The 27754-nt window shown below is 41.7% G+C and overlaps 1 protein-coding gene across 4 annotated transcripts in view; it reads right to left on the reverse strand.

Moving 5' to 3' along the window:
- PTPN2 (protein tyrosine phosphatase non-receptor type 2) overlaps positions 1 to 27754 on the reverse strand; it is a 60694-nt gene that overhangs the window by 19540 nt on the left and 13400 nt on the right. For all 4 annotated transcript variants that reach the window (XR_014474872.1, XM_083187687.1, XM_083187685.1 and 1 more), the window contains exons 2-6: positions 20655 to 20745; positions 4601 to 4701; positions 2533 to 2631; positions 1382 to 1519; positions 1029 to 1238 (exon numbers count right to left, since the gene is read on the reverse strand). Coding sequence is in view for 3 of the 4 variants with exons in the window: in XM_083187687.1 (XP_083043813.1) it covers positions 1029 to 1238; positions 1382 to 1519; positions 2533 to 2631; positions 4601 to 4701; positions 20655 to 20745 (639 nt within the window). In the remaining variant the exon portion in view is untranslated. The remainder of the gene's footprint in view (positions 1 to 1028; positions 1239 to 1381; positions 1520 to 2532; positions 2632 to 4600; positions 4702 to 20654; positions 20746 to 27754) is intronic.

The raw sequence follows: 27754 nt of genomic DNA on the forward strand, positions 1-27754 counted from the left end.
TGTTGGCGCACTATCAAGGCAAAGAGAAGATATGTGAAAAAAAAATAAAAATAAATAATCTTTAATTATTTATGCAAATTAAAAGGGTATGAATTGGTTGACCTAATGACCTGCCGACCTTGTCCCATGTCGACCTAGTAGTGTCTACCATCTTTAAGTCGACCGACCCTATCCCAATTTAAAAAAAGCATTACCTGAAGTATTGAAAACTTTTATTATAAAGGAGTATTAAAATTATGTATTCACAGCTGTGGGTGTTTGTTAGCATGTTGCTTCTTTTGGTTTCTTATGCTTTATTGTTGGTGTCCTGAGCGGGAGGAAAAAACAAACCACACGAAAAAAAAAAAAAAAAAGGAGAAAAATACTTTTTTTTTTTCATATCTTCTCTTTTCCTTGATAGTACACCAACAAAGAGACAATAGGTCTCTTTCTTTCCTGTTGTATTATCACGGTCTTTGGCAGCACTGCCAAAAATATTAACTCAACACATAACATTAATTGGGGACAGTGAGTAACAAACCAGTGCAAAAGCTTCCCATTTCCCTTGACAAACCAATGCTCCTTCCTCCTTGCCCCCGCCACTGTCCATCTTTCCACTCCTGTTTAGAATGTAAGCTCTTACCTGCATGGCCCTCATCATATGCGTCTCCTTCCCTCACTCATCTACTCTGTATTCCCTCCAGTGGCACTTAACCACTGGCTGCTTGATCCTTATTTCAGAGTTCTGATTACTGATCCAGCAAGGTTTATAAACTTATCCAGCATCATTCTTGTTCAGCTCATATGTGTATGTACTTTGTAAGGCACTGTGGAACTCTTAGCGCCATATAAACAAAGAGTATTATATCCATGTTATAAGCACTGTTTAGCGGTTTAGGTCTATGCTGAAATGGAGCAAGTGTATTAACAACAATAAATATTTAACAAAAAAAGCAAAGAGAAAAACACACTACAAAGTAAGGAAAAATCAAATAATAACATAAGCAAAAAATAAAAAAATAAAAATAAATAAAGGCACTGCAACATACCAGGATAAGGCAGGAGTCCACCAAGGAAAAGGTCCCAGAACGTCCAATTCCCGCACTGCAATGTACAACGGAGGGTCCATATTCAGGATCAAGGGAACCAGAATTGCGTACTTCAAATAAGAAGTCTAGGAATGAGCCTGGGGATTCTGGCACTCCAAAATCTGGCCACGTGGTATAATGGAAATGGAAAATTTCTCTGGTTTCTGTGGTCTGAAGCATAAAGCATATTACAATATGCTGAATACTGGAATGTTATGAGTTTACTAGTGCTCCTATGGAGAAACAACACCAAATAGTAAACACTGATTTAATATTATAGAAAACGTTAGTAGCACATGGTCACAATAACTTACATTGATATTCTGTAACTTCAACACACGAACTGTGTAGTTAGATTTAATATCTTCAGACAAAAGCTTCACACACAGCCCCGTTTCCTTAAAGAGAAGTATTTCCTCCTCTGGCGTAGGCCAGTACTGTGCACACTTCACCTGTAACCATAGGGAGAAGAAAAAAAACCCCATCAGCATCAAGATTTAGGTTAAAACATTCCTGAAGAAAAAGGAACATAGATATTTGACCTCTTTAGAAGTGTGTTGAATTCCCCCTTACAGCTGGCCATACAAGATCCTACATGCAGCACATAAGATCACAGGATCGAAGGCACGACCGCACATTTTTCCTAAACACCTTGTGATGTGAAAAAAAAAAAAAAAAAACCACAAAATTCATCGCATGACCAGTCGAAATAGTGCGTTCGGGCTTGAAATTGTTCTGATGTATGGCCAGTTTAAGGGGTGTATTCATTGTTTGTCGTGCTCCCGCAGCCATCTCCCGACGGGGGAGATGGCTGCGGGGCCCTATTCAATGCGGTCTTCCCCGACAGCATTGAAAAGCGGTTCTCGGCAGAACGAGCCCGACATCACAAGCTGTCGGGCTCGTTCTGCCGAGAAAAAACGGAAATAGGCGAGCTCCCGGCCGGAGCTCGTCTATTTCCGGCCTCAGCTCGCGGCCACGCCCCTTTCTCGACGCTCGGGACATTGAATCCCGACCGCCGAGCTCAAGTCGAGCAAAGCGAGAACGGGACAGGGGCACGGCTGACATTGAATACCCCCCCAAGACTACTACAGGATGAGTCTGCAACTACAAATCTCCTCCAGTCAGCCGCAGAAGACCCTACTGAAATACAGCCACCATAGGTTATGTCCTGTATAGGTGAAATTTCCTTTAAAGCATGGCTTTAACATCATTGTTGTATTACAGATATGTAAAATCAATGCTAAGCCAAGCAGTAAAGCAAGTTACCTGATCTACACAGAGTAGATATTTTCAAAATAAATCTAGTACATTACAAGGCGATACAGGGTGAGCATTAGGACACGAGACAGAATCGAAGACCAGAAAATACTGCTACAAAGAGACAGCAGATAGGGATGTGAAACTGAATGCATCTGGTAGAACATATGACTTCATTTCTGAGAAAGACACACAGCTGCAAACTCACCGCATCCTTCTCTATGATTCGGTTAAGCATGACAATTGCTTTGCTTTTCTGCTGCCAAACCATTAACCAGAAATGACAGCAGGTATTGGTAAGTGGGCCCTGGTGGGAAGGGGGAAAAAAAAAAAGTGAACAGGTTACCATTTCTACTGTGTAACTCAGTGGTTTCCAAACTGTGCACCATGGTGCCCTGGGGTGCTTTGGATTGGTGGTACAGTACCAATTTAAAATTGTCAATGTATTAAGCAAAACCAAATGATTTTGGCTGCCAATAATAAACAATGTGGAGAACCAGAAGTGAATCCTGTCGTTACCACATAACTAAACCTATACTAATATCTACTTTATTTTAGATTCATTTTTTATAAATTTGGCCTCTGGGTACCATGAAAAAATGTTTTGATTTCCTGGGCGCCATGGTTCAAAAAAAAAAAAAAGGGTTGGGTACCACTAACTCAAAATAATATTTTTTCCCCCTAAAAAACACTGTATTGTGCATCCAAAAGTGCACTTCTCATTTCTGCAAACATTATTTTGAGAGGAGATTTCTCTGCACTTAACTTTACACACCCACAATTAAATGGAGATTTTTATGCCAGGATTCCACTAACCACCAGATAAAAGGAGAGCTAGGAGCTAGGATTTATTTTCTTATATAGTGCAGCATATTCTGTTGTGCTTACAATTGGAAACTTTGATAAAACAAACTGGGTAATAACAAACCTACAGAGGTAGGAGGGCCTTGCTCGATACATGTAGTGTTTACAATCATATACTTTCAATTGGAATGCTTTCGACTTATTGTTTGTATGTCATTTCTAGGTTATATCTGGCTTCCCCCTTACCCCCAATAAATTTTTGTTCCCATGATAATTTTGGTCTATGTATCTTAAAAAAACTATTACAAAAAAAAAGAAAGAAAGAAAAGAACTACAATGTATTTGTTAATGATGGTTAAAAAAAAATATTATTATTTTTTTTTTTTTAAACATTTCCTTTTTTCTTCAGGAGGATTTTTATGTGAGAGGATAAATAAGACAACTAATGCAGTTTTCTGTAAATTGAAAGTCTTCCGAGAAAAAAATAAATAAACCAAAACAAGGAATACATTTATGTGGGTCATGCATGAATACCAAAGTTTATGCTTAAGTACGACCAGGCTAAAAATTTACAAGACCTCATTTACACTATTAAGGACAGAACTCTAGCCACAGAGTAATAAGCTATTAACTAAAAATCCCTGCAAAGCATTACTTATACTTCTTATTCACCTTGGCAATACAGTTGGGGGGTTATTTAAAGTTTTCCCTTATTTACGTTTTTCGGAAAGTGGATTTCGCTACTACGCTCTGAGTTTGATACGGCTCATTGAAAAGCCAAATGTTAACGGCAGTTTCCGCAAATACCATTTTCAAATTAGCGCCAGTATCCAAAAAAAAAAAAAAAAAGCCATGGGTTCGAGGATCCACATATTTTCTGATATTCTGATTGTTTCCGAAAATTAAAGAGAAAAATAAAAAAAGTGCTCAGACCATACTGTCTCCGGCTCCTGGGTGAAAGGAGGTGGTCTGGTCGAGGAGGCTGGACATAGGCCACCTCTTCTCTATATATATATAAAAAAAAAAAAAAAAAAAACACACACACACACACACACACACACACACACACACACACGGGTCCTGGACATTTACATGGAGGCCCCTTAAAACCAGAAATGCTTTTTTGTGTTTTGAGGACTGGGCAATCCTTACTGAAGATCTCAAATAAGTCCTTTTTTCTTGAAACAATTATTGGCACTAACCCTAATAGTCTGTATATGAATGCAAAGGAGTTAGACCTCCCGATTAAACATTAAGGAGTTTGTTGGCCAAATATACTATAAAAGTATGGAAAATATTAGATAGTGAAGCAAATATGAGCTGCACCACTGGACTTTGATTGAATCTATACAAAAGGCAGGACCTTTTGTTAACATTCACTTAGGGCAGGTAATGTACTAAAGTAATGTAGTTAGTCATTATGTCAACATCGAACATGTTAAAACAGAAATAGTTATTAGTTCTACACCTACTTGTGTTAGAATGTAATTTCTTTGGGCTTCTTCGACAACAACAAGACTGGCATTGATGTAATCATTTTCCACATTTTGAAGCTTGACACGACTATGGTCATCTGCAATAATAAAATCAAAATTGAATTTAACGAGGAAAAAATAAAAAACAACAACAACAACAACAACAATAATAATAATAATCTGGATACAACAATTTTTTTTTTACTCCAGTTATACTGCACGCAAACACTATAGTGCAAAATACAATCTATAAAACAGGAATTCAGCTGTTCGGTCTCCACTGCAAACCTTAAAAATTACACCAAAAAGGTCAAATTAAAAATTCCATTCATGACCAGGAACACACTGCTATCACGTCAATGTTGATTAAACAAGTTATTTGACATCGATTTGTAAATGTAACATTTTGGGTTTTGCTTTTTCAATTCAAGAAATGTAAAGAATAAGTTTCTAATTAAACGATTTAAAAAAAATATAAAATAAAAACACTTAAAAAAATGGAGGTTTATTTTGGCAAGCAATTGAAAAAGGAGAATATGGAGCCCAGACTATTTTTAGGTTCTGTATATAATGTTTTCCACTATGCCGTTTCAGCAGGATACCACCCCCTGCCCATTTTGTCCCTTTTCAGAGTGCCATGCAGACTGGCTTATGCGGGGTACACACCAGGACGACCCGCTCACGATGTGCACCGTGAGCGGGTCCGATCCGATGGCGACCCGCACCCGGGAGTATGGTCGTTTCCAGATCCTACCTGCTGCAGGTAGGATCTGACTAACAACCGACCCGCGGGACCGCGCATCGGATCGGTAATGGTCCACACCAGGGCAGAAAAGGGCTTAATCACCACACAATCTACATCCAATCGGTCGGAATTGGATCTAGATCGATGGGATCGGACCCTTGTCGTCCTGGTGTGTACCCAGCATTACACATCTGCTCCTCATCCCTCTGCCCAAAGGGCAGTCCATGTCGCCTACCTCCTCTGTGTTAGTTCAAGACTGCACTCAAACTCAACTTACCCTTATCAGAGATCTCTAGCCTCTGACATGGTATGTGGAGCAATGCTACTGAAAAAGTATATGAAAAAAAAAAAAAACACACAACAACTGTGGAGGTGATGCTCATTTTGACTGTGGCAGGTGGGGTGATGGCGTTCAGGGGGCTCAGACTGTTTAATCTCCTGGCTAGTATGCTCATCACTGCATGGGCAGTTTTGATAGATGCTGAATAAAAAGGTTTGCTTGGCAATTTTTTAACCAATTTTGACAAATTCACTTCACACTCAAAAAAGGGTCAAAACTTATGGTGGAAAATTGATTAAAATCTACTTCATTTACTTCTCATAGCAGATTATGGGGTATATTCAATTAGTGTCGAAACAGCCGTCTTGCCTAAAAGACAGCAGTTTGACATGAATAGATCGGAAAGGGGTTCCGATCTACTCAATGCCATCATTTTTTTTTTTTTTTTTTTTGGCATGTCGAAAAGCAGGGGGTTTGACGGAATAGCTGCTAACCCACCTGCTATTGACGGAAACACAGCCAAAAAACTGAAAGGTTTTGGCTGCGTTTCCATCAATCTCAATCAGACATAAAAAGATGCCGGATTGAGGCAGGGAGGACGGCACCGTGTGAGCAGCAGCTTACATGGCGGCGTCCTCCTGTGCACCGCTGCCCACACCAACTCCCGTACCCATCAGCGCCGGCCCAGGTAAGAACCACTCACTCGGCCCCAAGTGAGTATCAATCAGCAGCCAAATCAGACATTGGATTTGGCTGCTGCATGGAATAATGGATGCCAGATCCATTCCGGCAAAAGAATTTCGGAATGGATCTGGCATCAATTGAATATATACAGATATGAAAAACCGATCTTGTGCATGTGTGAGAAAGATGTAGTTTCACTCGCTGCCAATAGATATCAGTGTTTGAGAAACAAACTGACAATATATCGAAACCAACCAATTTCATAAAATTGCTAGAACATAAAAAACATTGTGGTCAGTATTCAATGCTCCCGATTCACCTTTTTTTCGGCGAATCAGGCTGTTTTCACTCCTTGCGGTGAATTTTTCTCACTGATAATATGATTCACCCTAGTCAATGTTCACTCGTCGCCGAAAGCGAACAGTGAATGCCGGCCAGTTCTCCGTTTCATGCTCGCTGCAATTCGCTGGTGTATTTCAATGGGGTTTTCACTGGGATTCGCCGAGAGTGTATTCAATGCTCAAATGGAGAACTGCTTTCTCCATTGATTTTCCCCATGATTCTCCATTTTACATTTGTCATCTTTTTTATGTGAACTGGAATGTGATCTTTTAAAATAAAGTGTTTTTTTTTTTTTGGTGAAGGGGCATGCTATTTTTATTCATGTGCTTGCAGCACATGAATATATTTAATTATTATTGTATTATTTTTTTAAACATTTACTATTATTATTATTTTTTTTTATACATTCGCCAGCAGGAGGCGGGAGCCGCTCATTAATATTCATTTATTTACTGCACACTGGTCCCGATCATTGCATATGCACGATCGGGACCAGTGAGTGTAGCGGCTCCCTAACACAGCCCCCTGCCAGCTCTGGGGGCTCTCCCTGTGTCCGACAGCCCTCCTTCACCCCCACAGTGTCCGGCGCATGCAGGGAGGCTTCCATCTCCCTGCCTGCAGCTGTCCCCCAGCTCCCCGGCGGCATTTGCCAAGGAAAGATGGAAAAAAAACCTCCTAAAGGCATCAAATTACAGATTAGACATTCTTATAACATGTCAAAAAAAAGTTTGATTTTATTTCCATCATTCATACTTTCAAAATACCAGAAAAAAATGGCATCTGCAAAAATGTGGGCACCCTGCATAGTTAATACCTTGTACTGCCCCCTTTGGCAAGTATCACAGCTTGTAAACACTTTTTGTAGCCAACCAAGAGTCTTTCAATTCTTGTTTGAGGTATCTTCACCCATTCTTCCTTACAAAAGTCTTCCAGTTCTTTGAGATTCCTGGGCTGTTTGTGACGCACTGCTCATATAAGGTCTATCCATAGATTTTCAATTATGTGGAGGTTAGGAGATTGTGAAGGCCATAGCAAAACCTTCAGTTAACGCCTTTTGATGTAATCCACCATGGATTTTGAGGTGTTTAGGATCATTATCCATTTGTAGAAGCCAGCCTCTCTTAACTTCAGCTTTTTCACAGATGGCATCAAGTTAGCGTCCAAAATTTGCTGGAATCTTATTGAATCCATTTTTCCTTCTACTCGTGAAATGTTCCCTGTGCCACTGGCTGCAATACAACCCCAAAGCATGATTGATCCACCCCCATGCTTAACAGTTGGACAGAGGTTCTTTTCATTAAAGTAGTAGTAGTTTGTTTATAGATTGAGAATTTTTTGGGGGGTGACTAGACGCACAGAAAATATCTGTGAGGTAAATTTTATGGTGGACCCCTCCTAAATAGATCTGATTCAGCTTGACACATCTGATAAGAGATAAGGGGTGTGCTACCAAAGGACACAGGGTTACTGGCAAACTGTGGTGTGGTGCACCTAGAGAGTTCTAAAATGTAACTTTTATTCAACAATTTTTTTTAATACTGCGGAATATAAAAAAACTCATATACACATGAAACAAAACAATGACATATAAAAAGGATAAAAGAATCCTCACACCGTGGGGCCCCAGGGTATGTCTCCCTTCAATATGGTAGTTAGCAGTTCTAAAAACACATACTTATCAGCTTACTACCATATTGAAGGGAGACATACCCTGGGGCACCACGGTGTGAGGATTCTTATATCCTTTTTATATGTCATTGTTTTGTTTCATGTGTATGTGTTTTATATGCCGCAGTTTAAAAAAAAAAAAAAAATATTGAATAAAAGTAATATTTTAGAAACTCTCTCAGTGCACCACACAGAGACGTAGTTTGTTTATAACAAGCGCATATTCTCTCGCTGGTTCCGTACGCACTTTACATAAATACGCAAAATGCAAATGGCGGTCATGATACTCTAGTAGTAGTAGGTTTATTTTTAAAAGGTGCCACAAAGTGTCCGCAACCCCGTACATAGCAAACAAAAACAAATTACAAGGTAACATACAGGGTGTGTTGATATACAGAATAGGGATATAGCCGGTAGAACTAAAATCAGCATCAGTTATGAAGTAGGTGTCGAAACGGTCGAGGAGACTGAAGATGAAGTAGAGGAATGGAAGAACAGGGCAGGAGCTCTGGTGAGGTAAAGAGGTAGGGTGAGTACGTGAGGAAGGAGGGCCCTACTCATAAGAGTTAACAGACTAAAAGGAGGTGGGTGGACGAACGAAAAATAGGATAAGTAGGAACGGATGGAGGGGTAGGGTAGGCAGGATAGGAGGAGCGAAAGAGGTTAGGAGGAGTGATTCTGCGCCCCTTCCTTCTCCAAAATGTAACTTTACTCATTCCGGCCAAAAAGTTCTATTTTAACCTCATAGGTCCACAAAACTTGATTCCAAAATGCATCAGGCTTGTCTATGTGTGTTCATTTGCAAACGCTGATTTTTGTGGTGAGGACGTAGAAGAGGTTTTCTTCTGATGACTCTTTCATGAAGACCATATTTGTACAAGTATTTTATAGTGGAATAGTGTAACACAACTCCAGTGTCTGACAGATCTTCCTGGAGGGATTGTGCAGTCAAATGTGGATTTTGACTTGCTTTTTGCACAATCCTGCGAGCTGTTCTGTCTGATAGTTTCTTGGTCTTCCAGATCTTGCTTTAACTGCCACTGTTCCTGATGATTGCCATTTCTTAATTACATTCTGAAGAGGATATGGGCATCTGATAATGCTGCGCCATCTTCTTATAGCCTTCTCCTGCTTTGTGAGTGCCAACTTTATACAGTTTCAGTGTTCTACACAACTGCTTAAAAGGAACCCATGGTGCGGATTGATGTGGCAAGGTCAGATGAGTCTGGGCTTTTAAAACCTTTAACATTTACATCACCTGGTCTTTCCAGATGATGATTGAGAACAATCCATGACACTGCCAGGTCTCAGCTGTCCAAAGGGTGCGGTGCATGCTATAAACTCTGCAGGGTGCCAAAACTTTTGCAGATGACATTTTTTGTTTTCTGTTATTTTGAAAGTGTAAATAAAATCAATTTTTTTTTTACATGTTATAAGAATGTCTAATCTGTAATATGGTGCCTTTTGGAGATCTTTCCTTGGCTTCTTTTTGCATATTAAAATACATTTTTGCCTGTATAATATCTTAACATTGGGGGGGGGGACGGATTCTCACCAACTGGATTAATAAACCCCCCCCATTTTACAGGAAATAGGGCCCGCTTATAGGATTCTTTAGCCTCCACTCAACAACAGATATTATCTCTAATTTGATAAACTCCTCCCTCCACTGAGAGATTGCGGAAGGCCATTGACATTTAACGTTTTGATTCATGTTCTTTCATTGTAGCTATATTTCTTCATGAAAATCAGACTACATTCTTGCTTATTGTAACATGTTTAGGTTTTGGATTCTAGCTGGTCCTGTCCCCTCTATTCATTCTGGTCTTCTCCCAATTTCTGGGTGTTTCCTTTGTTGTGCTATTACATTTTGTAGAATTCTATGCTTGACTTATACCCAGCCAACAGTGAGACACAAGTTGATTTGGTTGCTTCCATCACCAAGTCATATTCACATCCTTCTGTTCCAGCGTACATGCACAGTTGGGAGTATACTGTGAAATGTGTGCTTCCCCCCTGTTATAATCATTTCTAGGTCATAACTACGCTTCTAATTGTACATCTCCATATATATTTGAATTTCTAGGACATCGGTTTGGCTGTGTCATGTACTTCATCAAAATTTTCATGCATGTTTGCAACTTTGTTTTATTAAGAAAAAAAAAAAGTTACAGGCGATCACTTTTACTTGAAAAGAGTGTAAGTTTATCTATTGCAGGATGCAGCTCCTGAGTGAAGGCCACTAGAAATAAAACTAACATGCTAGCATTGTGATGAACTTATTAGAAGACCATGTATAATTATGAATGCAAAATTCTTTCACTGTTATGTATAGTGGCAATATGGTCTCCAATTTCAGCTTCAATTGAGTTGGCAGGCAATTTATCGACTTAGGGCGTGCACACATTCATTCCTTACTGGAATATCACAGACACTTATGATTCACTCAACTATTTTCAATAGATTTACAGTAAAGCTCTGTATAAACCGTCACTTGAGAAATACAACTGGCTTGTAAAACAAATAAGTCAAGGACAGAGCACAAAAAGTATTTAAGATAAAGGTACTTGTGTAATAGCGGGCGATTCTGCGTAAGAAAAAAAAAAAAAAAAAAAAAAAAAAAAATCGCACTTTGGGGAGGCAAGAACTAGAGATACATCTTGTACCAGTTAAGCAAATAATGGGGGAAAAAACAAACAAACAAAAAAACACTAATATAATTTCAGGCCAATTCAAGAATTATTAATCTGAAAAGAATCTATGAAAAAGGATTAATTTGTTCACTCAATAGGAATATTGCATCTGAACACTCCCTCCCCCCACCCTCTACGAGAGCCAGTTACCTAAATTTAATCCCTAGCACATTGGGTGCAAACAAAAAATAAATATATTTTTCCCCAATGTAATAGAGATTTGTACAAATCGGCATTTCGATCTTTTAACCCAGATCGAAATGCCGGTTTGCTGTACCCAGGTTTTTCCCTTTTGGGGCTTTCAAACCATGTTACATATCTTTGTGCAATGAAGTGTGAAGTAGCAATAACTAAACTGCGAGACACTAGTCAGACTTCTTATAAAAGACCTAATTCCCCCCAAGCTCCTCCGGCAGGTCCGCGGGAGAGCTCACTAATGATTTTTTTTTTTAAACCTGGGCAGCGGCGAGTGCCAGGCTGTGCCAAGTGCCCAGTGGGGGTGACCATGCAGTGGTGGGGCAGCAGCGTCATGGAAGCGCTGAGCAGCAGGTGCCATGCGGCTAGAGGCAGCAGATGTAGCCATGACTAAGGGCCCTGAGGAGGTCCGAAACGTTGGAATTATGCAGTCATTTTAAGGAATAAAAAGCACCTTTGCATTTGAAAAAGTCTGTTGAGTGCCTTGTTCTTGGACATATATAGTCGAATTATACTCACCGATAATTCCTTTTTCTTCCTAGAGATCCCATGGCAGCCATACATTGGGATATTCCCTTCCCCCACTAGAACAGACAGGATTGGTTTCTCTTGGGACCGCCCACCTTGGGTATAATGAACCCCTCCTTCACCTCCCCTGCATCTTTTGAGTGTCTCCGTCTCTTGGTCCCTAGAAAAAACACATCAGAACACAAGGGAGGGCAATCAGTGGCTGCCATGGGATCTCTAGGAAGAAAAAGGAATTATCGGTGAGTATAATTCGACTCTTTCTTCTACGATCCCCATGGCAGTCATACATTGGGACATACCCAAGAAATAAACGGGAGGGTAAATGCATGTAAAATAATATTTTATTATCAAGAGGTATTTAGGAAACTGCCTCTTGGAGTACATGCTTCCCAAAGTGGGCCAGAGAAACGTCAAGAGCATAGTGATTCACAAAAGTGTGTACCGACGACCAGGTAGCCGCTTTGCATATTTCCGTCACCGACGCTTTGGCCTTGTTCGCCCAGGAAGTAGATACTGCCCGCGTTGTGTGCCTGTACAATAGGAGGTATCTTCTTGCCTTCCTGTTTGTAGGCTGTAACAATAGTCTCTCTTATCCATCTGGATATCGTTTGTTTCCCAGGTTCCCTTCCTTTCCTGACACCTTCTGGAATGACGAACAAATGTTTGGTTGCTCTGAAAACCTTAGTTCTTTCCAGATAGATAGAAATCACTCGGACTAGATCTAAAGTATGCCAGGCTTGTTGTTCCTCATTTTCAGGTCTAGGATAGAAACTGGGTAGAGTGATTTCCTGATTGAGGTGGAAGGCTGACACCACCTTTGGTACAAATTCTGGGTGAGTCCTTAGGACAACTCTGTCAGGGAAGATAACCAAATAGGGCTCTTCGATCCATAGAGCCTGCAACTCACTCACTCTTCTCGCAGAGGTAACTGCTACTAAGAATACTGTTTTCCAAGTTAAGAGTCTCAAAGAACATTCCGTTAGGGGCTCAAACGGACACTTGGTTAGGACCGAAAGCATCAGATTTAGATCCCACGGTGCCACTATAGCCTTGACTGGTGGCTGGATCCGCTTCATAGCCCTGTTGAATCTTTTTATCAGTTTTTCTTCTGCTAAACATCTATCCAATAGCACCCCTAGTGCTGATATCTGCGATTTAATTGTGGCAGGAGCGAGACCCATCTGGAAACCTTCGTAAAGGAACTGTAGCACTCTATCTGTTGTTATGGAGGAGAAATCACCTCTGAATTGGCCCCAATCAATAAATTTGATCCATGTCTTGTAGTATGCCAGGGATGATATGTCTTTCCTGGCTTTCAGCATCATTTCCATAACCTGGGGGGACAGGTTATGTCTTTTCAGGATCTTCCGTTCAATCTCCATGCCTTTAGTGATAATTTCTTGGGCTCTGGATGATAAACCGGACCCTGGTGCAGCAGATCCACTCTGTCGGGTAGGGGCCAAGGTTCTTGTACTGCCATCTTCAGAACATTGACGAACCACGGTCTTCTTGGCCAGTAAGGTAGTATTGCTATGACTTCTACCCGGTCTTCTTTTATCTTCTTCAGGACCTTTACAATCATAGGGAAGGGCGGGAATATGTATCCCAGTCTGAAGTTCCACTTTACTGACAGAGCATCTATTGCTCGGGCCTGCGGATGAAAAGAAGCTGTTCACCTTCTTGTTCCCAAAGCTTGCCATCAGGTCTATTTCTGGGCTGCCAAACTTTCTTTCTATTTGGGAGATATTTCCTGATTCAACTGCCACTCTCCTGGGGACACTACTTCTCGACTCAGGAAGTCTGCCAGGGTATTCCTCCTTCCTGGGATATACACCGCTGTCATGGATTTCAAGTTGTGTTCTGCCCAACACATTATCTTCTCTGACATGCGCATAAGTTTTATACTTCTTGTGCCCCCCTGATGGTTTATGTGGGAAATCACAGTGACATTGTCCGACATAATTCTTAAATGGGAATTGCCGATTTCTTCTTTCAGACAGTTTATGGCTTCCCATACCGCTTGCAATTCCCTCATATTCGATGAGTTCCTTGCTTCTTCTATTGTCCATATACCCTGGACTGACCTCCCTTCGACATGGGCGCCCCATCCGAAGAGACTGGTGTCTGTGGTTACTATACAAAACACAGGTTCCTTTAGGCTGGTCTTTCTGTACTCTAGCCCCTGTGTCCACCATATTAGATCCTTCTTTAATTCCTGTTGTAATGAATCAGTAGCCATTGGAGTTTCCTCATTTTCCACTGTGCCCAGGGAACAATTTTGATGCAAGAGGCCATCATACCCAGTAATTGGGTGGCCATAATTAGGGGAAATCTCCTCTTTTGTAGTAAGATGTCGACTAACTCTTTTATCTTTCTGCATCTGTCTGGCGACAGAGAAATTGAGAACTGCTGCGTGTCTATTATGGCTCCCAAAAATTGTATCTTCTGTACCGGTAGCAGCTGGCTCTTCTCTTTGTTTATGACCCAACCTAGATATTGTAATAGGTCTATGGTCATTTTCACATTGGTTTCTGTCTCTATCAGAGACTCTCCTGCAATGAGCAGATCGTCCAAGTAGGGCCATACTTGAATCTTCTGCATCCTTAATGCTGCAATCACTGTCACTAGCACTTTGGTAAAAACTCTTGGTGAAAGTTTCCAGCCCAAAGGGCAAACAAGTAAACTGAAAATGATGATTGGCCACTGAAAACCTCAGAAACTTTCTGTACCATCGATTGATCGGAATGTGGCAATAGGCATCCTTGAGATCTATCGATGCGAGGTAGTCTTCTCTTCTTATCCCCATCACAATAGAACTCAAGGTCTCCATCTTGAACCTTATCTGTTTTATATACACATTCAACTCCCTCAGGTCCAGAATCGTTCTGAATGAGCCATTCGGTTTCCGTACCAGGAATAGATTTGAATAGAAACCCTTTCTGCGTTCCTTCTCGGGCACTAACTCTATGGCCCCTGACTGTAGGAGTTGATCGATTTTTAAGAACAGCGCTTTTCTTTCTTCTGAAAGTCCTGGTATCCTTGATTTCATGAATCTGTGATGGGTGGGGATTTTTTCGGATTCTATACAGTAGCCCTGTTGTATTATGTTCAACACCCAGGTGTCTCTTATCATCATCTTCCAACACTCCGTGAACAGCATAAGTCTGGCCCCAATCTTCTTCACCTGAAGATAGTCATAATTTTCCCTTTTAGCCCCAATCCTTTTCTGGTTGATATCGGCCACGAAAATTTTGTCGAAAGGGCTGCCTGGAGGTATTAGCATTCCCTCTCTTGTAATACGTCTTGCCAGGGCGGTAGGTCTTCGCCGCCCTATAAGCTTGTTTAGATGAGGCCGGGAAGTTGAAGCGATTCCTCTTTTCCTGGGGTAATCGGACTGACTTTCCCCCTGAAATCCTCTGGATCATAGTGTCCAGCTTGGAGCCGAAGAGGAATTTGCCTTCAAAGGGTAAGTTCGTGAGCTTATTCTTTGAATTAGCGTCCGCATTCCAAGGCTTAAGCCATAGAGCCCTACGCCCTGTTACACCTGCTGCCATAGCCTTGGTTGCAAAGGACACCCCGTCTAGTGAGGCTTCACACATATAGTCGATGGCCTTTTGCATGACTTCTAAATTTTTGAGAAGGTATTGTTTTGATATCTTTTCCTCCACATCCGTTTTCAGATTGGAGGCCCAAAGTCGAACGGCCCTAGCAACAGAGGCCATAGCCACGTTGGCTTTCAGGGAGCCTGCAGAGGCTGAGTGTACTTTACGGAAAGAATTTTCAATTTTTCCGTCCATGGCAATCTTAAATGCCGCCGCATCTTCAACTGGTATGGTAGATTTTGATATGATTTCTGCCACCGCTGCATCTACCTTGGGTAAGGTACACCATCCCAGTAGGCCCTCATCCTTAAATGGGTACATTTTTTCTACCCTATTACCCAAGGTAAACTTTTTGTTGACATTGATCCACTCCTTATTTATCATGTCTCTCACCATCTTGTTAAGTGGGAAGGTTCTCCCTTTCTTATCTCTGTCCTCATATAAGGGGTCTCTGTCCGATGAGGAGGCCGCCTCTTTGAAATTCATGGCTTTGTAAATATTTTTCAGCAGGTTTTCTACAAGCTCTAAGTTAAATGATCTGACATCTTCTACTTCACCAGATTCGTCAGACGACTCCTTAGCTTCACACTCAAACTCATCAGAAGAATCCTCTTCAGGTGTAAACTCTGCTTGTACTCTAGACCTTTTAGTAGATTGACTTTGAGCAAATTCATTCTTAGAAACAAAACTCTGCTTCATCCATGCCATTAACTCTTTAAGCATTTCCGACTGTTCTGGCTTCTTTGCCACTTTAGACTGTGCCATTTCACACAATTCACATACTGACTTTTTCTGACTTGAAGCAAAGGTCTGATCACAGGTCATGCAAACTGCTTCTATGAACTTTTTCTTTGCTGTCCTCTTCTTGTGTACAGGAGAGACAGGCGCACTAAAAATGTAGAGAAAACTACACTCAATATCTAGCTCAAAATAACAATACTGATGCCCAAAACCAAAGGGCTTACCTCACTGGGGCATCATCCGGCTTCTGGGGAGAAGGCGCTTCCATGGTCAATACTGCAGCGTTTCCAAACAGCATGCAAACACACCAAGCAGATAGACGCCATGATAGAAATCACTGCTGGCTATTTAACTGTTCCCTGTCCGCCCTCTGTGCTCAGCACGGCGAAGTGGAACTAAAACCACTGCCCAGCGTTTCCGGTGGGACTGGATTCAAAGACGCACCCAGCATCTGTGGGCGGAAGTGACACGTTACCGGCACCTCCGCCCCTTCTGCCTTATCTTCCAGCATGTGTAGCCGCGGCTTTACAGCGGGGCTGTGCACAGTCTCCCCAGCAGACCCGTTTCTTCCATACACCAGCATGCAGTGTATGGCGTCCGGACCAGGTACTGCCATGGCAGGATATCGCGTGCAAGGAGACAAATACCGCTGGCCTCCTGCACCTTCTTCTCCCCGGGGAGCCACCCCATTCAGCTCCATGCTGCTCTGAGGTAACCCTGCTTTAAACAAAAATAATCTGTCCTACTCTGTCTACTTCTAAACGGAGACAGGAAAAAAGATGCAGGGGAGGTGAAGGAGGGGTCCATTATACCCAAGGTGGGCGGTCCCAAGAGAAACCAATCCTGTCTGTTCTAGTGGGGGAAGGGAATATCCCAATGTATGGCTGCCATGGGGATCGTAGAAGAAAATTATATATATATATAAAAATGCTGCTGCTGCTAAGCGCTTTCCAGACACTACATTGCCCATCCCCACTGCTGCCTGCGCGGTCACACACACACTCCCCACCTCCCACACAGCCCGGCACCCGCAAAAAAAGTTTAAAAAGTTAACTGTACAAAAAGGAGAAGGACCGTTGTGTGCCATTATACAGTAAATAGAAATATATAACAAACTCAAATAAATATTTATTGCCAATTATACACCTAGGTGTGAGAAACACTGCAAGTTTATACATAAAAAAAAAAAAAAAAAAAAAAAAAAAGACACCTATATATGTAACCACAACATACATTACCATAGCTGTGCATAACTGTGAAACCCAAAGTCTTACATGTCATTGGATTGGCTATCACGTTACTAGTTATGTACACAACATAGCTAAAAACATCAAAGCGGTACATATTACAAAACTTTATGGAGGAGCTCCCTAGATCTACGTGGTTTAGTGAAGCTGTGTTTTCAAGTCTTACATTGAATATATTTTTCTTTATTATGAGTCATTTAAAAACTGGTTTCCTTCTTCCTCTTAGGTTGCTTGAATAGGCTTTTTTTCCCCTTTTTAAAAATGTACTGTGTGAGGCCTATGACCAGCCTTCCTCTTTTTCTTCAGGTGCATTCAATTTAGTAATTAACCCTTTGAGTGCCAACATTGCTGAGAGAGCCTCACGATATCCATTATAAATGCCATTGTCACTCTGGGCCAGTGCGGAGAAATGAGGATTGAGTGTACCTGCTCCCATTTCAATCAGTAAAGTACACTGGGAGCAGACCTACATGGAGGGAATAAGTACACCCACTGAGAACGGCCAAAGGGACCGCGAGGGAGTCTACAAGACATGAGGCTGGATCCCGCCTCCACACAAGGGCAATTTGTGGTTGTGTCTGGAGGCCATCAGGTCCACCTGGAGTCTGCCCCATGAATTGACCAGGAAGCCAATACAAATCCTGGTGGAGAGACCACTCCACCACATGTAGGTCATGCAGACTTAAGAAGTCGGCTTCACAGTTCAAGACTCCTGGGATGTAGGTTGCAAACAGGGACGTCAGAAACTGTTCTACCCATTTGAGAACTGCAGAGACCCCTCATTGCGGCACATTCTGGTTTTTGATGTACACAACAGCTGTAGCATTGTCAGTTTTAACTTTTACTGGGAGGCCCTGGAGCATCATTGTGGTATGGGAGAGCACTCGGAAGATTGCCCTCCGTTCGAGAAAGTTGATGGACAGATGGGATTAGAGAGCTGTCCTGAAAACTTGTCCATTACCACAGACTCAAAGGCTGACATCTGTAGTCAACAAAATTCAATTAGGTATGGCAAAGGAGTGGCCATGCTCAGGTGGGAGGGATTGAGCCACTTCAAGAGGTATAAGTATGCCTCCTGGGACAAGGAGATTGTCTGATCTCAGATAGAGGTGCGATCGGTTCCACAGATGAATCGCCTCCAGTTGCAGCGGTCGGGAATGAAATTGACCAAACTCCACCATTTCGAAGGAGAAGACCAGTTTTTCACAACACCTGCAGGTAGAGATGAACAGAGATTCAGCGATGCTTGAGGAAAGCTTCAACAGTGTGGGGAAGATCTGCCCTCTTGTCTTCTGGCAGAAAGACACTCTGGACCACAGTGTTCAACAGAGCTCCCAAATGTAGCACGTTAGGGGAGGGGAAAAGTAATGGATTTCGTCCAGTCGATCATCCAACCATGGGAACTCAGAAATGTCTGAGTTAGGAGGAAATGGTCTTGGACAACCTCCATAAACTGGGCCAGAAAATAGGAGATCACCAGCATGAAGTTCAAATCCAACCTTACCTGAATGAAGAGTTGCCATCACCTTCAATAAAGATACATGGTGCGGTAAACAAAACCAAAAAGAATAGCCTAGAACTGAAAATAAAGGTCTGCCACCGTGAACTGAATGAATCACTGGTGAGCCTGGTATATACAGATATGCAGGTAGGTGTTCTGAATATCGAGAGACACCATTAAGTCCCCCAGTCTAAACAAGTGAAGGATGAATCTGAGAGACTCCATTCTGAATGTCAGCACATTCAAAAACAAAATCAACGGTTTGAGGTTGAGAATGGGTCTGAAAGATCTGTTGGACTTCTTGACCAACAGCAGGTTAGAGTAGAGACAACACCCACTTTGAGGGGTAAGGCACCGGGGATAAAACCTCCTCTTGTAAAAGAAAGGTGATGACAGAAGCCTTGATGGTTTCAGTCGGCAGACACGTAATGAAGAATTGCATTGGGGGATGCCTCCCAAAGGAGAGGGCGTATCCCTGTAAGAATTTCTAACACCCATGGGTCGGTTTGTGCTAGAGCTCCAAGTCTCGGTGAAGTCTAAAAGAAGACTACCTACTCTGGACAACATTCCTGGATGACCTCAGATGGCTTTTCAGATTGTTTCGGAGCTTAGTGCTTTCCCCACCAAACCTGTAGATGTTTGGCCTTTGCGATTTTTGGGAAGGAGGACTGAATTTCTGGGACAACTGACCTCTTTCTTTGCCCTGTGGGCGGAAGGGCCAAAAGGACTGCTGCTTAGGCCTGGTAGTCCCTGACAGCAAGAAAGCAGTCTTGGAGGCCGAAATGCTGGCTACTATTTTGTCAAGCTCCAGGTCAAAGAGTTAGTATAAGAGATTTTAAGGCCCGTTTAGAGTCATGATCTGTGAAGCCGAAGGCACCCCTGCAAGGCTCCCCAGGGTGCCTTGGCACACTGTTTGGGAACCACTGCCCTAGACCATGTAGCACATAAGGCTCCAGAGGAGGAAAACCTGTTACAGTACATTCTAAAATGCATTATACTAGGCCCATTTCTATTCATTTACACGCATTTTTCTGAATTTTGCAATAGCACATTCTTCAAAAATAGTAATTTCCAGTAGTTTTTACTTTTGTTTAATAGAAATGTTAAGCTATTCCTTTACTAATTTTTACATATGCATACACTATATAAAAAAGACTACATATGTTCAAACAAATTCATGTGAAATTAAAAACATGTGCAATGTGACAATCACACATTCCTTCATTTCTATAGAATCAAGGATGGCGTCCCATACCCACAGGATTGTTAAATGGAATTAAATTAAAAAAAATACTGTATATTTAGCACGTCAGGAGAACATAGTATCCCAACTCACTTTCTTATTTAACAGAAAGGCACACCCCACTCAATGTTTTGTTTGTGTTAAAGGACTACATTTGTGTGGTGAAATACTTCATTTGGATGTGGTGCCAATTATAGCTGCTGCACCTTAAGCAAATTCTCTGTTGCTTGTCCAAGCAAAGTTGTTAGGAAAAAAAAAAAAAAAACACGCATCTGGTTATCAACATTAGTAAATGTTTGACCCCATAAAAAGACCCTCCGCCACAAAAAAAATAAATAAAACCTCCATTTTATCATGTGTGGAAAGCTTTGTACAGCACCACACCTTTGCATTCACTGCAAGCAGTTTCCCTAAAACATATGTTGCATGTTTCATCAAGTTAATGTGAGTAGATTTGTGTGGTTGGATAAACACATTTATGAAAGAAAAAGAAAAAAAGGGGGGGGGGGGGGGGGGTGGAAATTAAAGTAACTTTTGCCTATATCAGAACAAAAAGGATAGCAAAAGTTTAGATCCACTTACATGGGTTAACATCTCTGTATCGGTTCCGATTCTTATTTTCGGTATTCTTTGCTATTTTATTAGGCAGCACAGGCGATTTCAATCTTATGTCCTAGGGGAAAAAAAAAAAATACAAATAAAAAGATATACAGCAGGTGTCAAAACGGTTAACTAACATGCAAAAAAAAAAAAAAAAAAACGAAAATAAAGGGGAAGGAGGAACCCAGTCTTTAATATTTGGTTTTCCATACAACACACACACACACACACACCAAAATAAACTATTAAGGCCCATACACACTGGGCAACTTTGAGCTGAAAGCCGCTCAAAACAACCTGTTTGAGCAGGTTTCAGCTCAATGCCGCCCAGTGAGTATTCCCCAGCGATGTGCTGCTGTGTGCTCCCGCATCATCGCCGGGAAAGCAGCTCATCTGCTGGTTATACCTCTGCGTTATGCAACGCCATCCTCCCCCCCTCTGTCGGTGCCAGACAGGGGGAAAGCCGCTCAGTGTGTATTGACCTTTAAGTGTCATAGCAGATTTAATCAATTCTGCTTGTTGATAAAAGTGGTAAGTGGTACCCAACATTGCAAGTCAGTCAAATAAACTTTACACGTTGAAGCTTCAATACAATTATTTAAGAAAGGCAAACACTTGTCAAAAGCACCAACAAATATTTTTAGTCAAAAACATTCACTAGTTATTTCAAGTGCATATATTAATCCGTGATACAAACTGCTATTGATCATCTGGTTAGTACGAGGGGTCTGTGAGGGCAGGCTGCTGCAGAAGTTTTATGGTAGCTACATCACCAGTTTTCACCAAACTGCTTGATCACGTTGGAAATTATGTGGTGGGGGTCTAGTGGACTATTTAGTCTGTGGGTCAAAACTATAGATTCTGTAGTCATCACCATAACCTCCAGCACGTCCACCTGATGCAATATTTCTAAGCAGCATGTCAGCCACATTAGGAAGGTTATGCTCTATCTCTTCGGATGGAAAGGAGTGCCAATGTTGCGGCCAATATACTTAGATAGCCACAAGGTCTGCATGGCCTGACATGCATTGTATCTGTACTTGTATATCTGTATGCCCAGCATAAGGGATGGATTCTATTAGTCACAAGCTGTTGCCTGCAGTTTATCCACCCATTATAGTCCTGGACAACCTGTAGCTTTCTAGCGGTTGGTAAAACACAAGGCCCAGTTACCAGATGTGCACCCTGACTCACAGAGTGCTGCAAACTAAATTGACCTCTCGGTAGAATTTATCTAGTACATGCTATAAAAAGGACTGCAGGAATCTGATTTGTTGCTATGGGAAATAAATCGACTTGATACATTTCCAGCAATAGAGCTGCAATTCAACCAAACTACTTTCCAAATTGAATGTGGTTCACTCTTCACATTTAAGTCTTTAAAATCCCCACATTACAGGAGAGACGCATGAAAGTAAAAAAAAAAAAAAAAAAAAGGAAGCAAAAAAAAATAAAAAAAAAAAATACGTTGTATATTTACAAAAGTGTTTGGAGTGCTCAAGTCACAAAATAAAAATTTGAAATCTAAAGAAAAGCAAGACTTCAATGTAACCTGCTGTTGTACTGATGTGCAGAGAACGTGCCAAAGTAAGGGCCACAAAAAGACTGCTGAAAGTGTCTGCTGAAAATGTTGCAACAACACTTTAAGAAACAGATGGCTTTAACTGCTTGAAGTCTAGTGAATGTCCTGTGCTAAAACCTCTATATATCCTAATCCCTTTAAAAAACAAATATTAAAACAAAAAAAATAAATAAAAAAAAACACTAATTTTTACAAAATTCCAAAGAAAATGTGTGTATTTGCTTGTTCACCTCCTCTCAGGCAAAGTTCATAGTTATTCCAGGAACACAATCTTCCAGATGATCAAATTACAGCAACTTTCCAGAAACAACAAATTAAAAAAGGCACATAAAGCCTCACAAAGAGCTGACCGTTAAGAACACATAGTCCACAGTAAAGCAAGCGGCATTACCCACTAGCACCTAAAAGACAAGCATCCAGGTAGGGGGATAAATGTATGTTACCACTGACCCCCAGTTTCAGGAATTTACAGCACATTGCCTACAAATAAAAATATACAGAATCTTAAAAACATTTTAAATAAAGCAAATTCATATAAAAAAAACACACACACACACACACACACCAGAAGTTCCAGCAACATAGATTTTGGGAAAGGGAGTTACAAGCATAAGCCCCACACAGTCCCCGCCTACACTGCCAGGGAGAGACAGTCATGCTGAGACTGCAGCACGACAGTCAGTAACGAGGACTCCCTCTTCTGGACAAGGGAGGTGGTTGTTAACTACGAACAGAAGTGTGCATCGTTAACATGTAGTGTTCACACTAGGCGATATTGATCAAAATTTTGTTTAGAAAGCCCTTTGAGCGATATTTTGAACAATATCACCTAGTGTGTATAGGGCTTTAGATACTTCTGTGACAGTTGAACAGTTCAGATATTATAGCTTTATTACAAAAGATAGCGGGGTTTTTTTTTTGGTTTTTTTTTTTTAAAGGTGACCCATCTGAGAAAGCAGATTTGGACCCCTTGTATATGACCATATTAGGTGCTTTTGCTGAAAAAGAAGAAAATAATTCCTACAAGGGGCACTCCGAGCTGACTTGTTTTGTAAATACAGTTGTCTTATACCTTGATGTAGTGTCCCAAGAAAATTATTAAAATTTAACTTTTATTAATTGCATCTAAAAAAAGGCTGCGAAATATGTTAAAAACATTGTGATAAATGTGAATAAAGCGACAAAAAAAATATAAAAAATGGAGCTGACCATGGTGTGCGTGTCTTTAGAGTACAATGACTGCCTTGCAACTGTGTGTTGATATTATAATATCAAAGTGTCCAATTAGCTACAGTTATGTCTACTGACACTGATCTAGTATAAGTGATGCACAGGTTATTGGATCTATGTAGTGTTAAGGTGCATACACACGGGGGAGATATATTGCTAGCAATATATTGCTCAGTGTCTCATTTTCAACAAGCGACCAGAGATGGTCGCTGTTGAAAACGAACCTCTGCTGGGGGTGCCGCAGAGGTAATTAGCTGGTCGCAGGAGCAAGCTCCTGCGACCAGCGATTACAATGGGGCAGAAAACGGGAGCGCGCACCCGACGATTTATCGCCGGGGCACACTCCCAATCACTGGCAATATGGTCGCCTGCGACCATATTCCCAGCGATTATAGCCCCCATCTCCCCCGTGTGTACACAGCATTATAGCTACAGTGTGTGTAGCTGACTCCTGCAACTTTGTTGCACTCTGCAATTGTGTATCACTAGACTATCGTGTAGTGATCCAAACAATTGGCTATCACTGGTTATTTAAAGATCAGCTTGATTCTCAATGATACATATTAATGTTCCCCTGAGACAGCATCACAGATATACTGCAGCTTTAATGATGCAGTCAGCTGATGAGGGGTTCTTAAAATTATAGATTGATCAACTCCACGTGGTCGCTGGATATTTTGTCAACTGACACAAAGTGAAGCCACTGCAGTAGTGTGTCTGTATTGTAAACGTGTATTGTGCACATTTTTATTCACTTCTCCAATTAGCTGCAATCACTGTACACTTGCTCAGTGTGTCCAGATATAATGAAGCACTGAGCTGCTGTTACACCCGCCGTGCATATATGGTATAAATACACAGCAGTATAACAGCTGGTTTGGGTGCTTACGTTTGTGCCACAAGATCCCGTCACTCCCAATCTGTGAGACGAGTGACCTGACTGTTGGGACAACACAACGCACAGATGATTTTAAGATGCCGTACCTATGTAGTAAATTCCCTGTGGTGTAACAGCAGGTTTAGGCGTTTGTGTTTTGCCTTGGATAGTATATCACAAGACACCATCACTGACAATCAGTGAGACGGGAGCATGTATACCATATTAGGTGCAGTCTGAACAAATCAATCGATACTGGTTCTGTTCTTACCAAACAGTATACTGGATTAATTAATTTAAATACGTATAAATGAAAAATGCATAACCAATTATATTTATTATTTACCCTCCCAACTCCATCTTCCAAACCTGCTGGAAAGTATATCAACAGATTTGAACATTCTTGCACATTTGGCAGTGGGGGAGACTTCCCCAAGATCTCCTCCTTCCGAGATATGGTCACAACTCTCCACGCTCCTACAGAGGTGTGGAAATCATTAGACTCCTTACCTTTTTTAGTTTAGGACTTATGCCCCATACACACGGGGCTACTACTTTTGTGCTGAGCAATGTGTGCTAAACGATCTATCACAGACAGAGTTCCTAGTCACCACCGGGCCTCAGTAGCTGCAGCAGTCTCCAGCTCTGCTCCTGATATAGACTTCTGGAGGCAGCTCTGGGTCTTCTGCACAGCGCTGGTGGCAGTGGCGCAGGTCCTGCGTGTTTAATGCTGGGGATAGTCACTAGTTGGTTGAGCCCTGGCAGCATCAGAGAGGGGAGGGGGTGAATCTGGGAGGCTGGATCAGCCAGACCACCTCCCCTTTCATTAAGCAAGTCATCGCCGCTGACAGGGGCATGGGACAGCACGGCAGACAATGCCTGTTCGGGTGATGGGGAACTATTCACAACCACCCTGCCTGCTCTGCAATACTTACATATTTAAAAAAACAGAACAAAAAAAACACAGGATGCAGGAGTTTGCCTGCTGGGTCCTCAAGGCTTAGAAAGATAATTAACACCCGATACGTCATCCCAGATGGCATGCGACATCGGGTGCTGGAAAAATACACTCAAGATACAATCGGATGTGAAGGGAAATCGAATCACTTCTGATCGCACAACTGTTTGGGCACCATAAGTTATTAGGTAAAAAAACACACACACACACACACACACACACACACGACTATTTGGTCTGAAGGCAAGTCACTGACCAGTAAGTCTTTGAACGTTGGGAGAATATCTGCATAATAGTGATTGCACACTTGCACAAGTGGAAAGTGAAAGTAATCCGTAGTAATTTTGTTCAAGAAAGTTACACAATAGGCACCCTTCCCCCATTAAAATTCCTCACATTCACCTACATAGCAGTCAATGGTCTCCCTCCACACTCAATGAATGGCACTGTGCCCAGGATAGACAAAGCCACCTTAGATTTGACTACGGTTGCATTACTACCAGGTGTGCAGTGCATTAAAAACAGGAGAGACAGGTACAGCACAGCGCTGCTCAGCCCCTTTTCATGTGGCAAATTGAATAGCTTGTCAGGGCACCTGCACAGGTGGTGGGGTCACCAATACTCAGAAACCACAGCAGTCTCTGGAGTCCAGGCTACTGCAGGGGCACTACAACTACTACGCTACTGGCTTGCATGGTGCAAGCCAGTAGTGCATCCACAGAAACTCTGCGCTTTTCACTACTCGCCCACACCTAGTTAAAGCCCTGGGGCTGAGCTACAAAGAAATATGCAGCAGTTACCAGAAAACTGCTTACCAGCAGGCTGCATTTGATGTGGGAACAAGAAAATATATGACAAGAACTGTAATAGGCTACATCCTCATGAAGTGAAAGGACAAATTCCATCACTTAAGATGAAAGACATTTAAAATAAGAACAGAATATGAATTAGTTGTCTGTACAACAATAGAACAGATTTTAAAGGAGAAATTACATTTCCCAAATAAACATTTTTTTCATGCATTTTCAAATCATTCATTTTGTTCAATCAGGCGCAGCCACGGCTTATGTCCTCTGCAGAGTTTCCTAATCCAATAGAAGAACTTATCCCTCACTCATTCTAATTGTTAAAGATTGCAATGTTATTATGCTAATCTTTTGGAGACTCGAAGAGATGAGCTCTTGCTTACAAAATGAATGGCAAGCGTTACTATTATGGCTACTCCTGGAGCAGTTAAATCAATACCAAACTACACTGAAATTCCTTCATTCTGCAACTATACAAGAAGGGCATCTTAAGGTTTTGCACATAGCCTATGAAGCCGCACAGAGAGCACATCTGGTACCCAATTAGACTGGTCAATGTCCCAAATATACTTCCCAGGATCACATTCACAAGTTTTGCTGTTTGATGCCTCAATTTAAAATTATTGGGCCGAATATCAACCAACCTAAACTCTACTGGCCTCCTACTTCAATATTCCTTGGGTTTTCCCACCTGCATGTCACATTCATAGATACTGCCGTCAGGTCTTCCCCTTCCAGGTTTGTACTTCCCTAGAAATACAGTATACTATGTTCTTTTGTACCTAATGAATTTTTCCTTGATATCAGTTTCATGTTTTTGCATACAACAACATTCAGTCCTTTATGGACTATCCATGAGGTCTATGGCTATTTATGGTGTTCGTTTTATATTTGAAGATTGGGGTCTACTTTTTGCAACTGTATGCGGACAGGTTGAGATTTCATACCATATAAGAGGGTTTAAAGAAAAAAAAAAATGCACGGAAGAGATTTTTGCAACCTTTATTAATTATGGAAAATAGCCGGCAATGATATTTCGGTACTGGATTCCTAGCACGGCGCCCATCGCATACCATACTTAGTGGTGTGTGATGCAATATTCATGTTAAATTAACAGGAGTGCCTGTACAATGACACCAAATGGCATGCGATGCAATTTTTAATTGTACAAGCACTTTGATGGGTGCTTTCAATGTCATTTGCACCTCCATTGTCAACACCACCCCCACTATCAACGCCAACCTGAAGCGTGGTGAGCGCAGCGGTACGCGTCCTCCGACCTTTTCATACCCCCACTATCCACGTCGGTGTGGAGTTGATTTTAGATAGTGTGGCGAGCGCAGCAAGCCCCGCGAGAGGTCGTGAAATACGAGCCAGAATCGTGTCGAGCGCAGCGGGCCCCGCAAGGGGACGCGTAACACACGTAAAGTAATAAGTGTCCCCTCGCCACGCTTCGGGCTCGCCACACTATGCAAGATCAACTAAACGCCGACGTTGATAGTGGGGGTATGAAAAGGTCGGAGGACACGTACCACACTTCGGGTTGGCGTGGATAGTGGGGGTGGCGTTGCCAATGGGGGTGCATTTAACATTGAAACAACCCATCAGGGTGCTTGTACAATTAAAAAT

This window comes from Crinia signifera, chromosome 5, assembly GCF_055691185.1.
Source record: "Crinia signifera chromosome 5, ASM5569118v1, whole genome shotgun sequence".
NCBI lineage: Eukaryota > Metazoa > Chordata > Amphibia > Anura > Myobatrachidae > Crinia > Crinia signifera.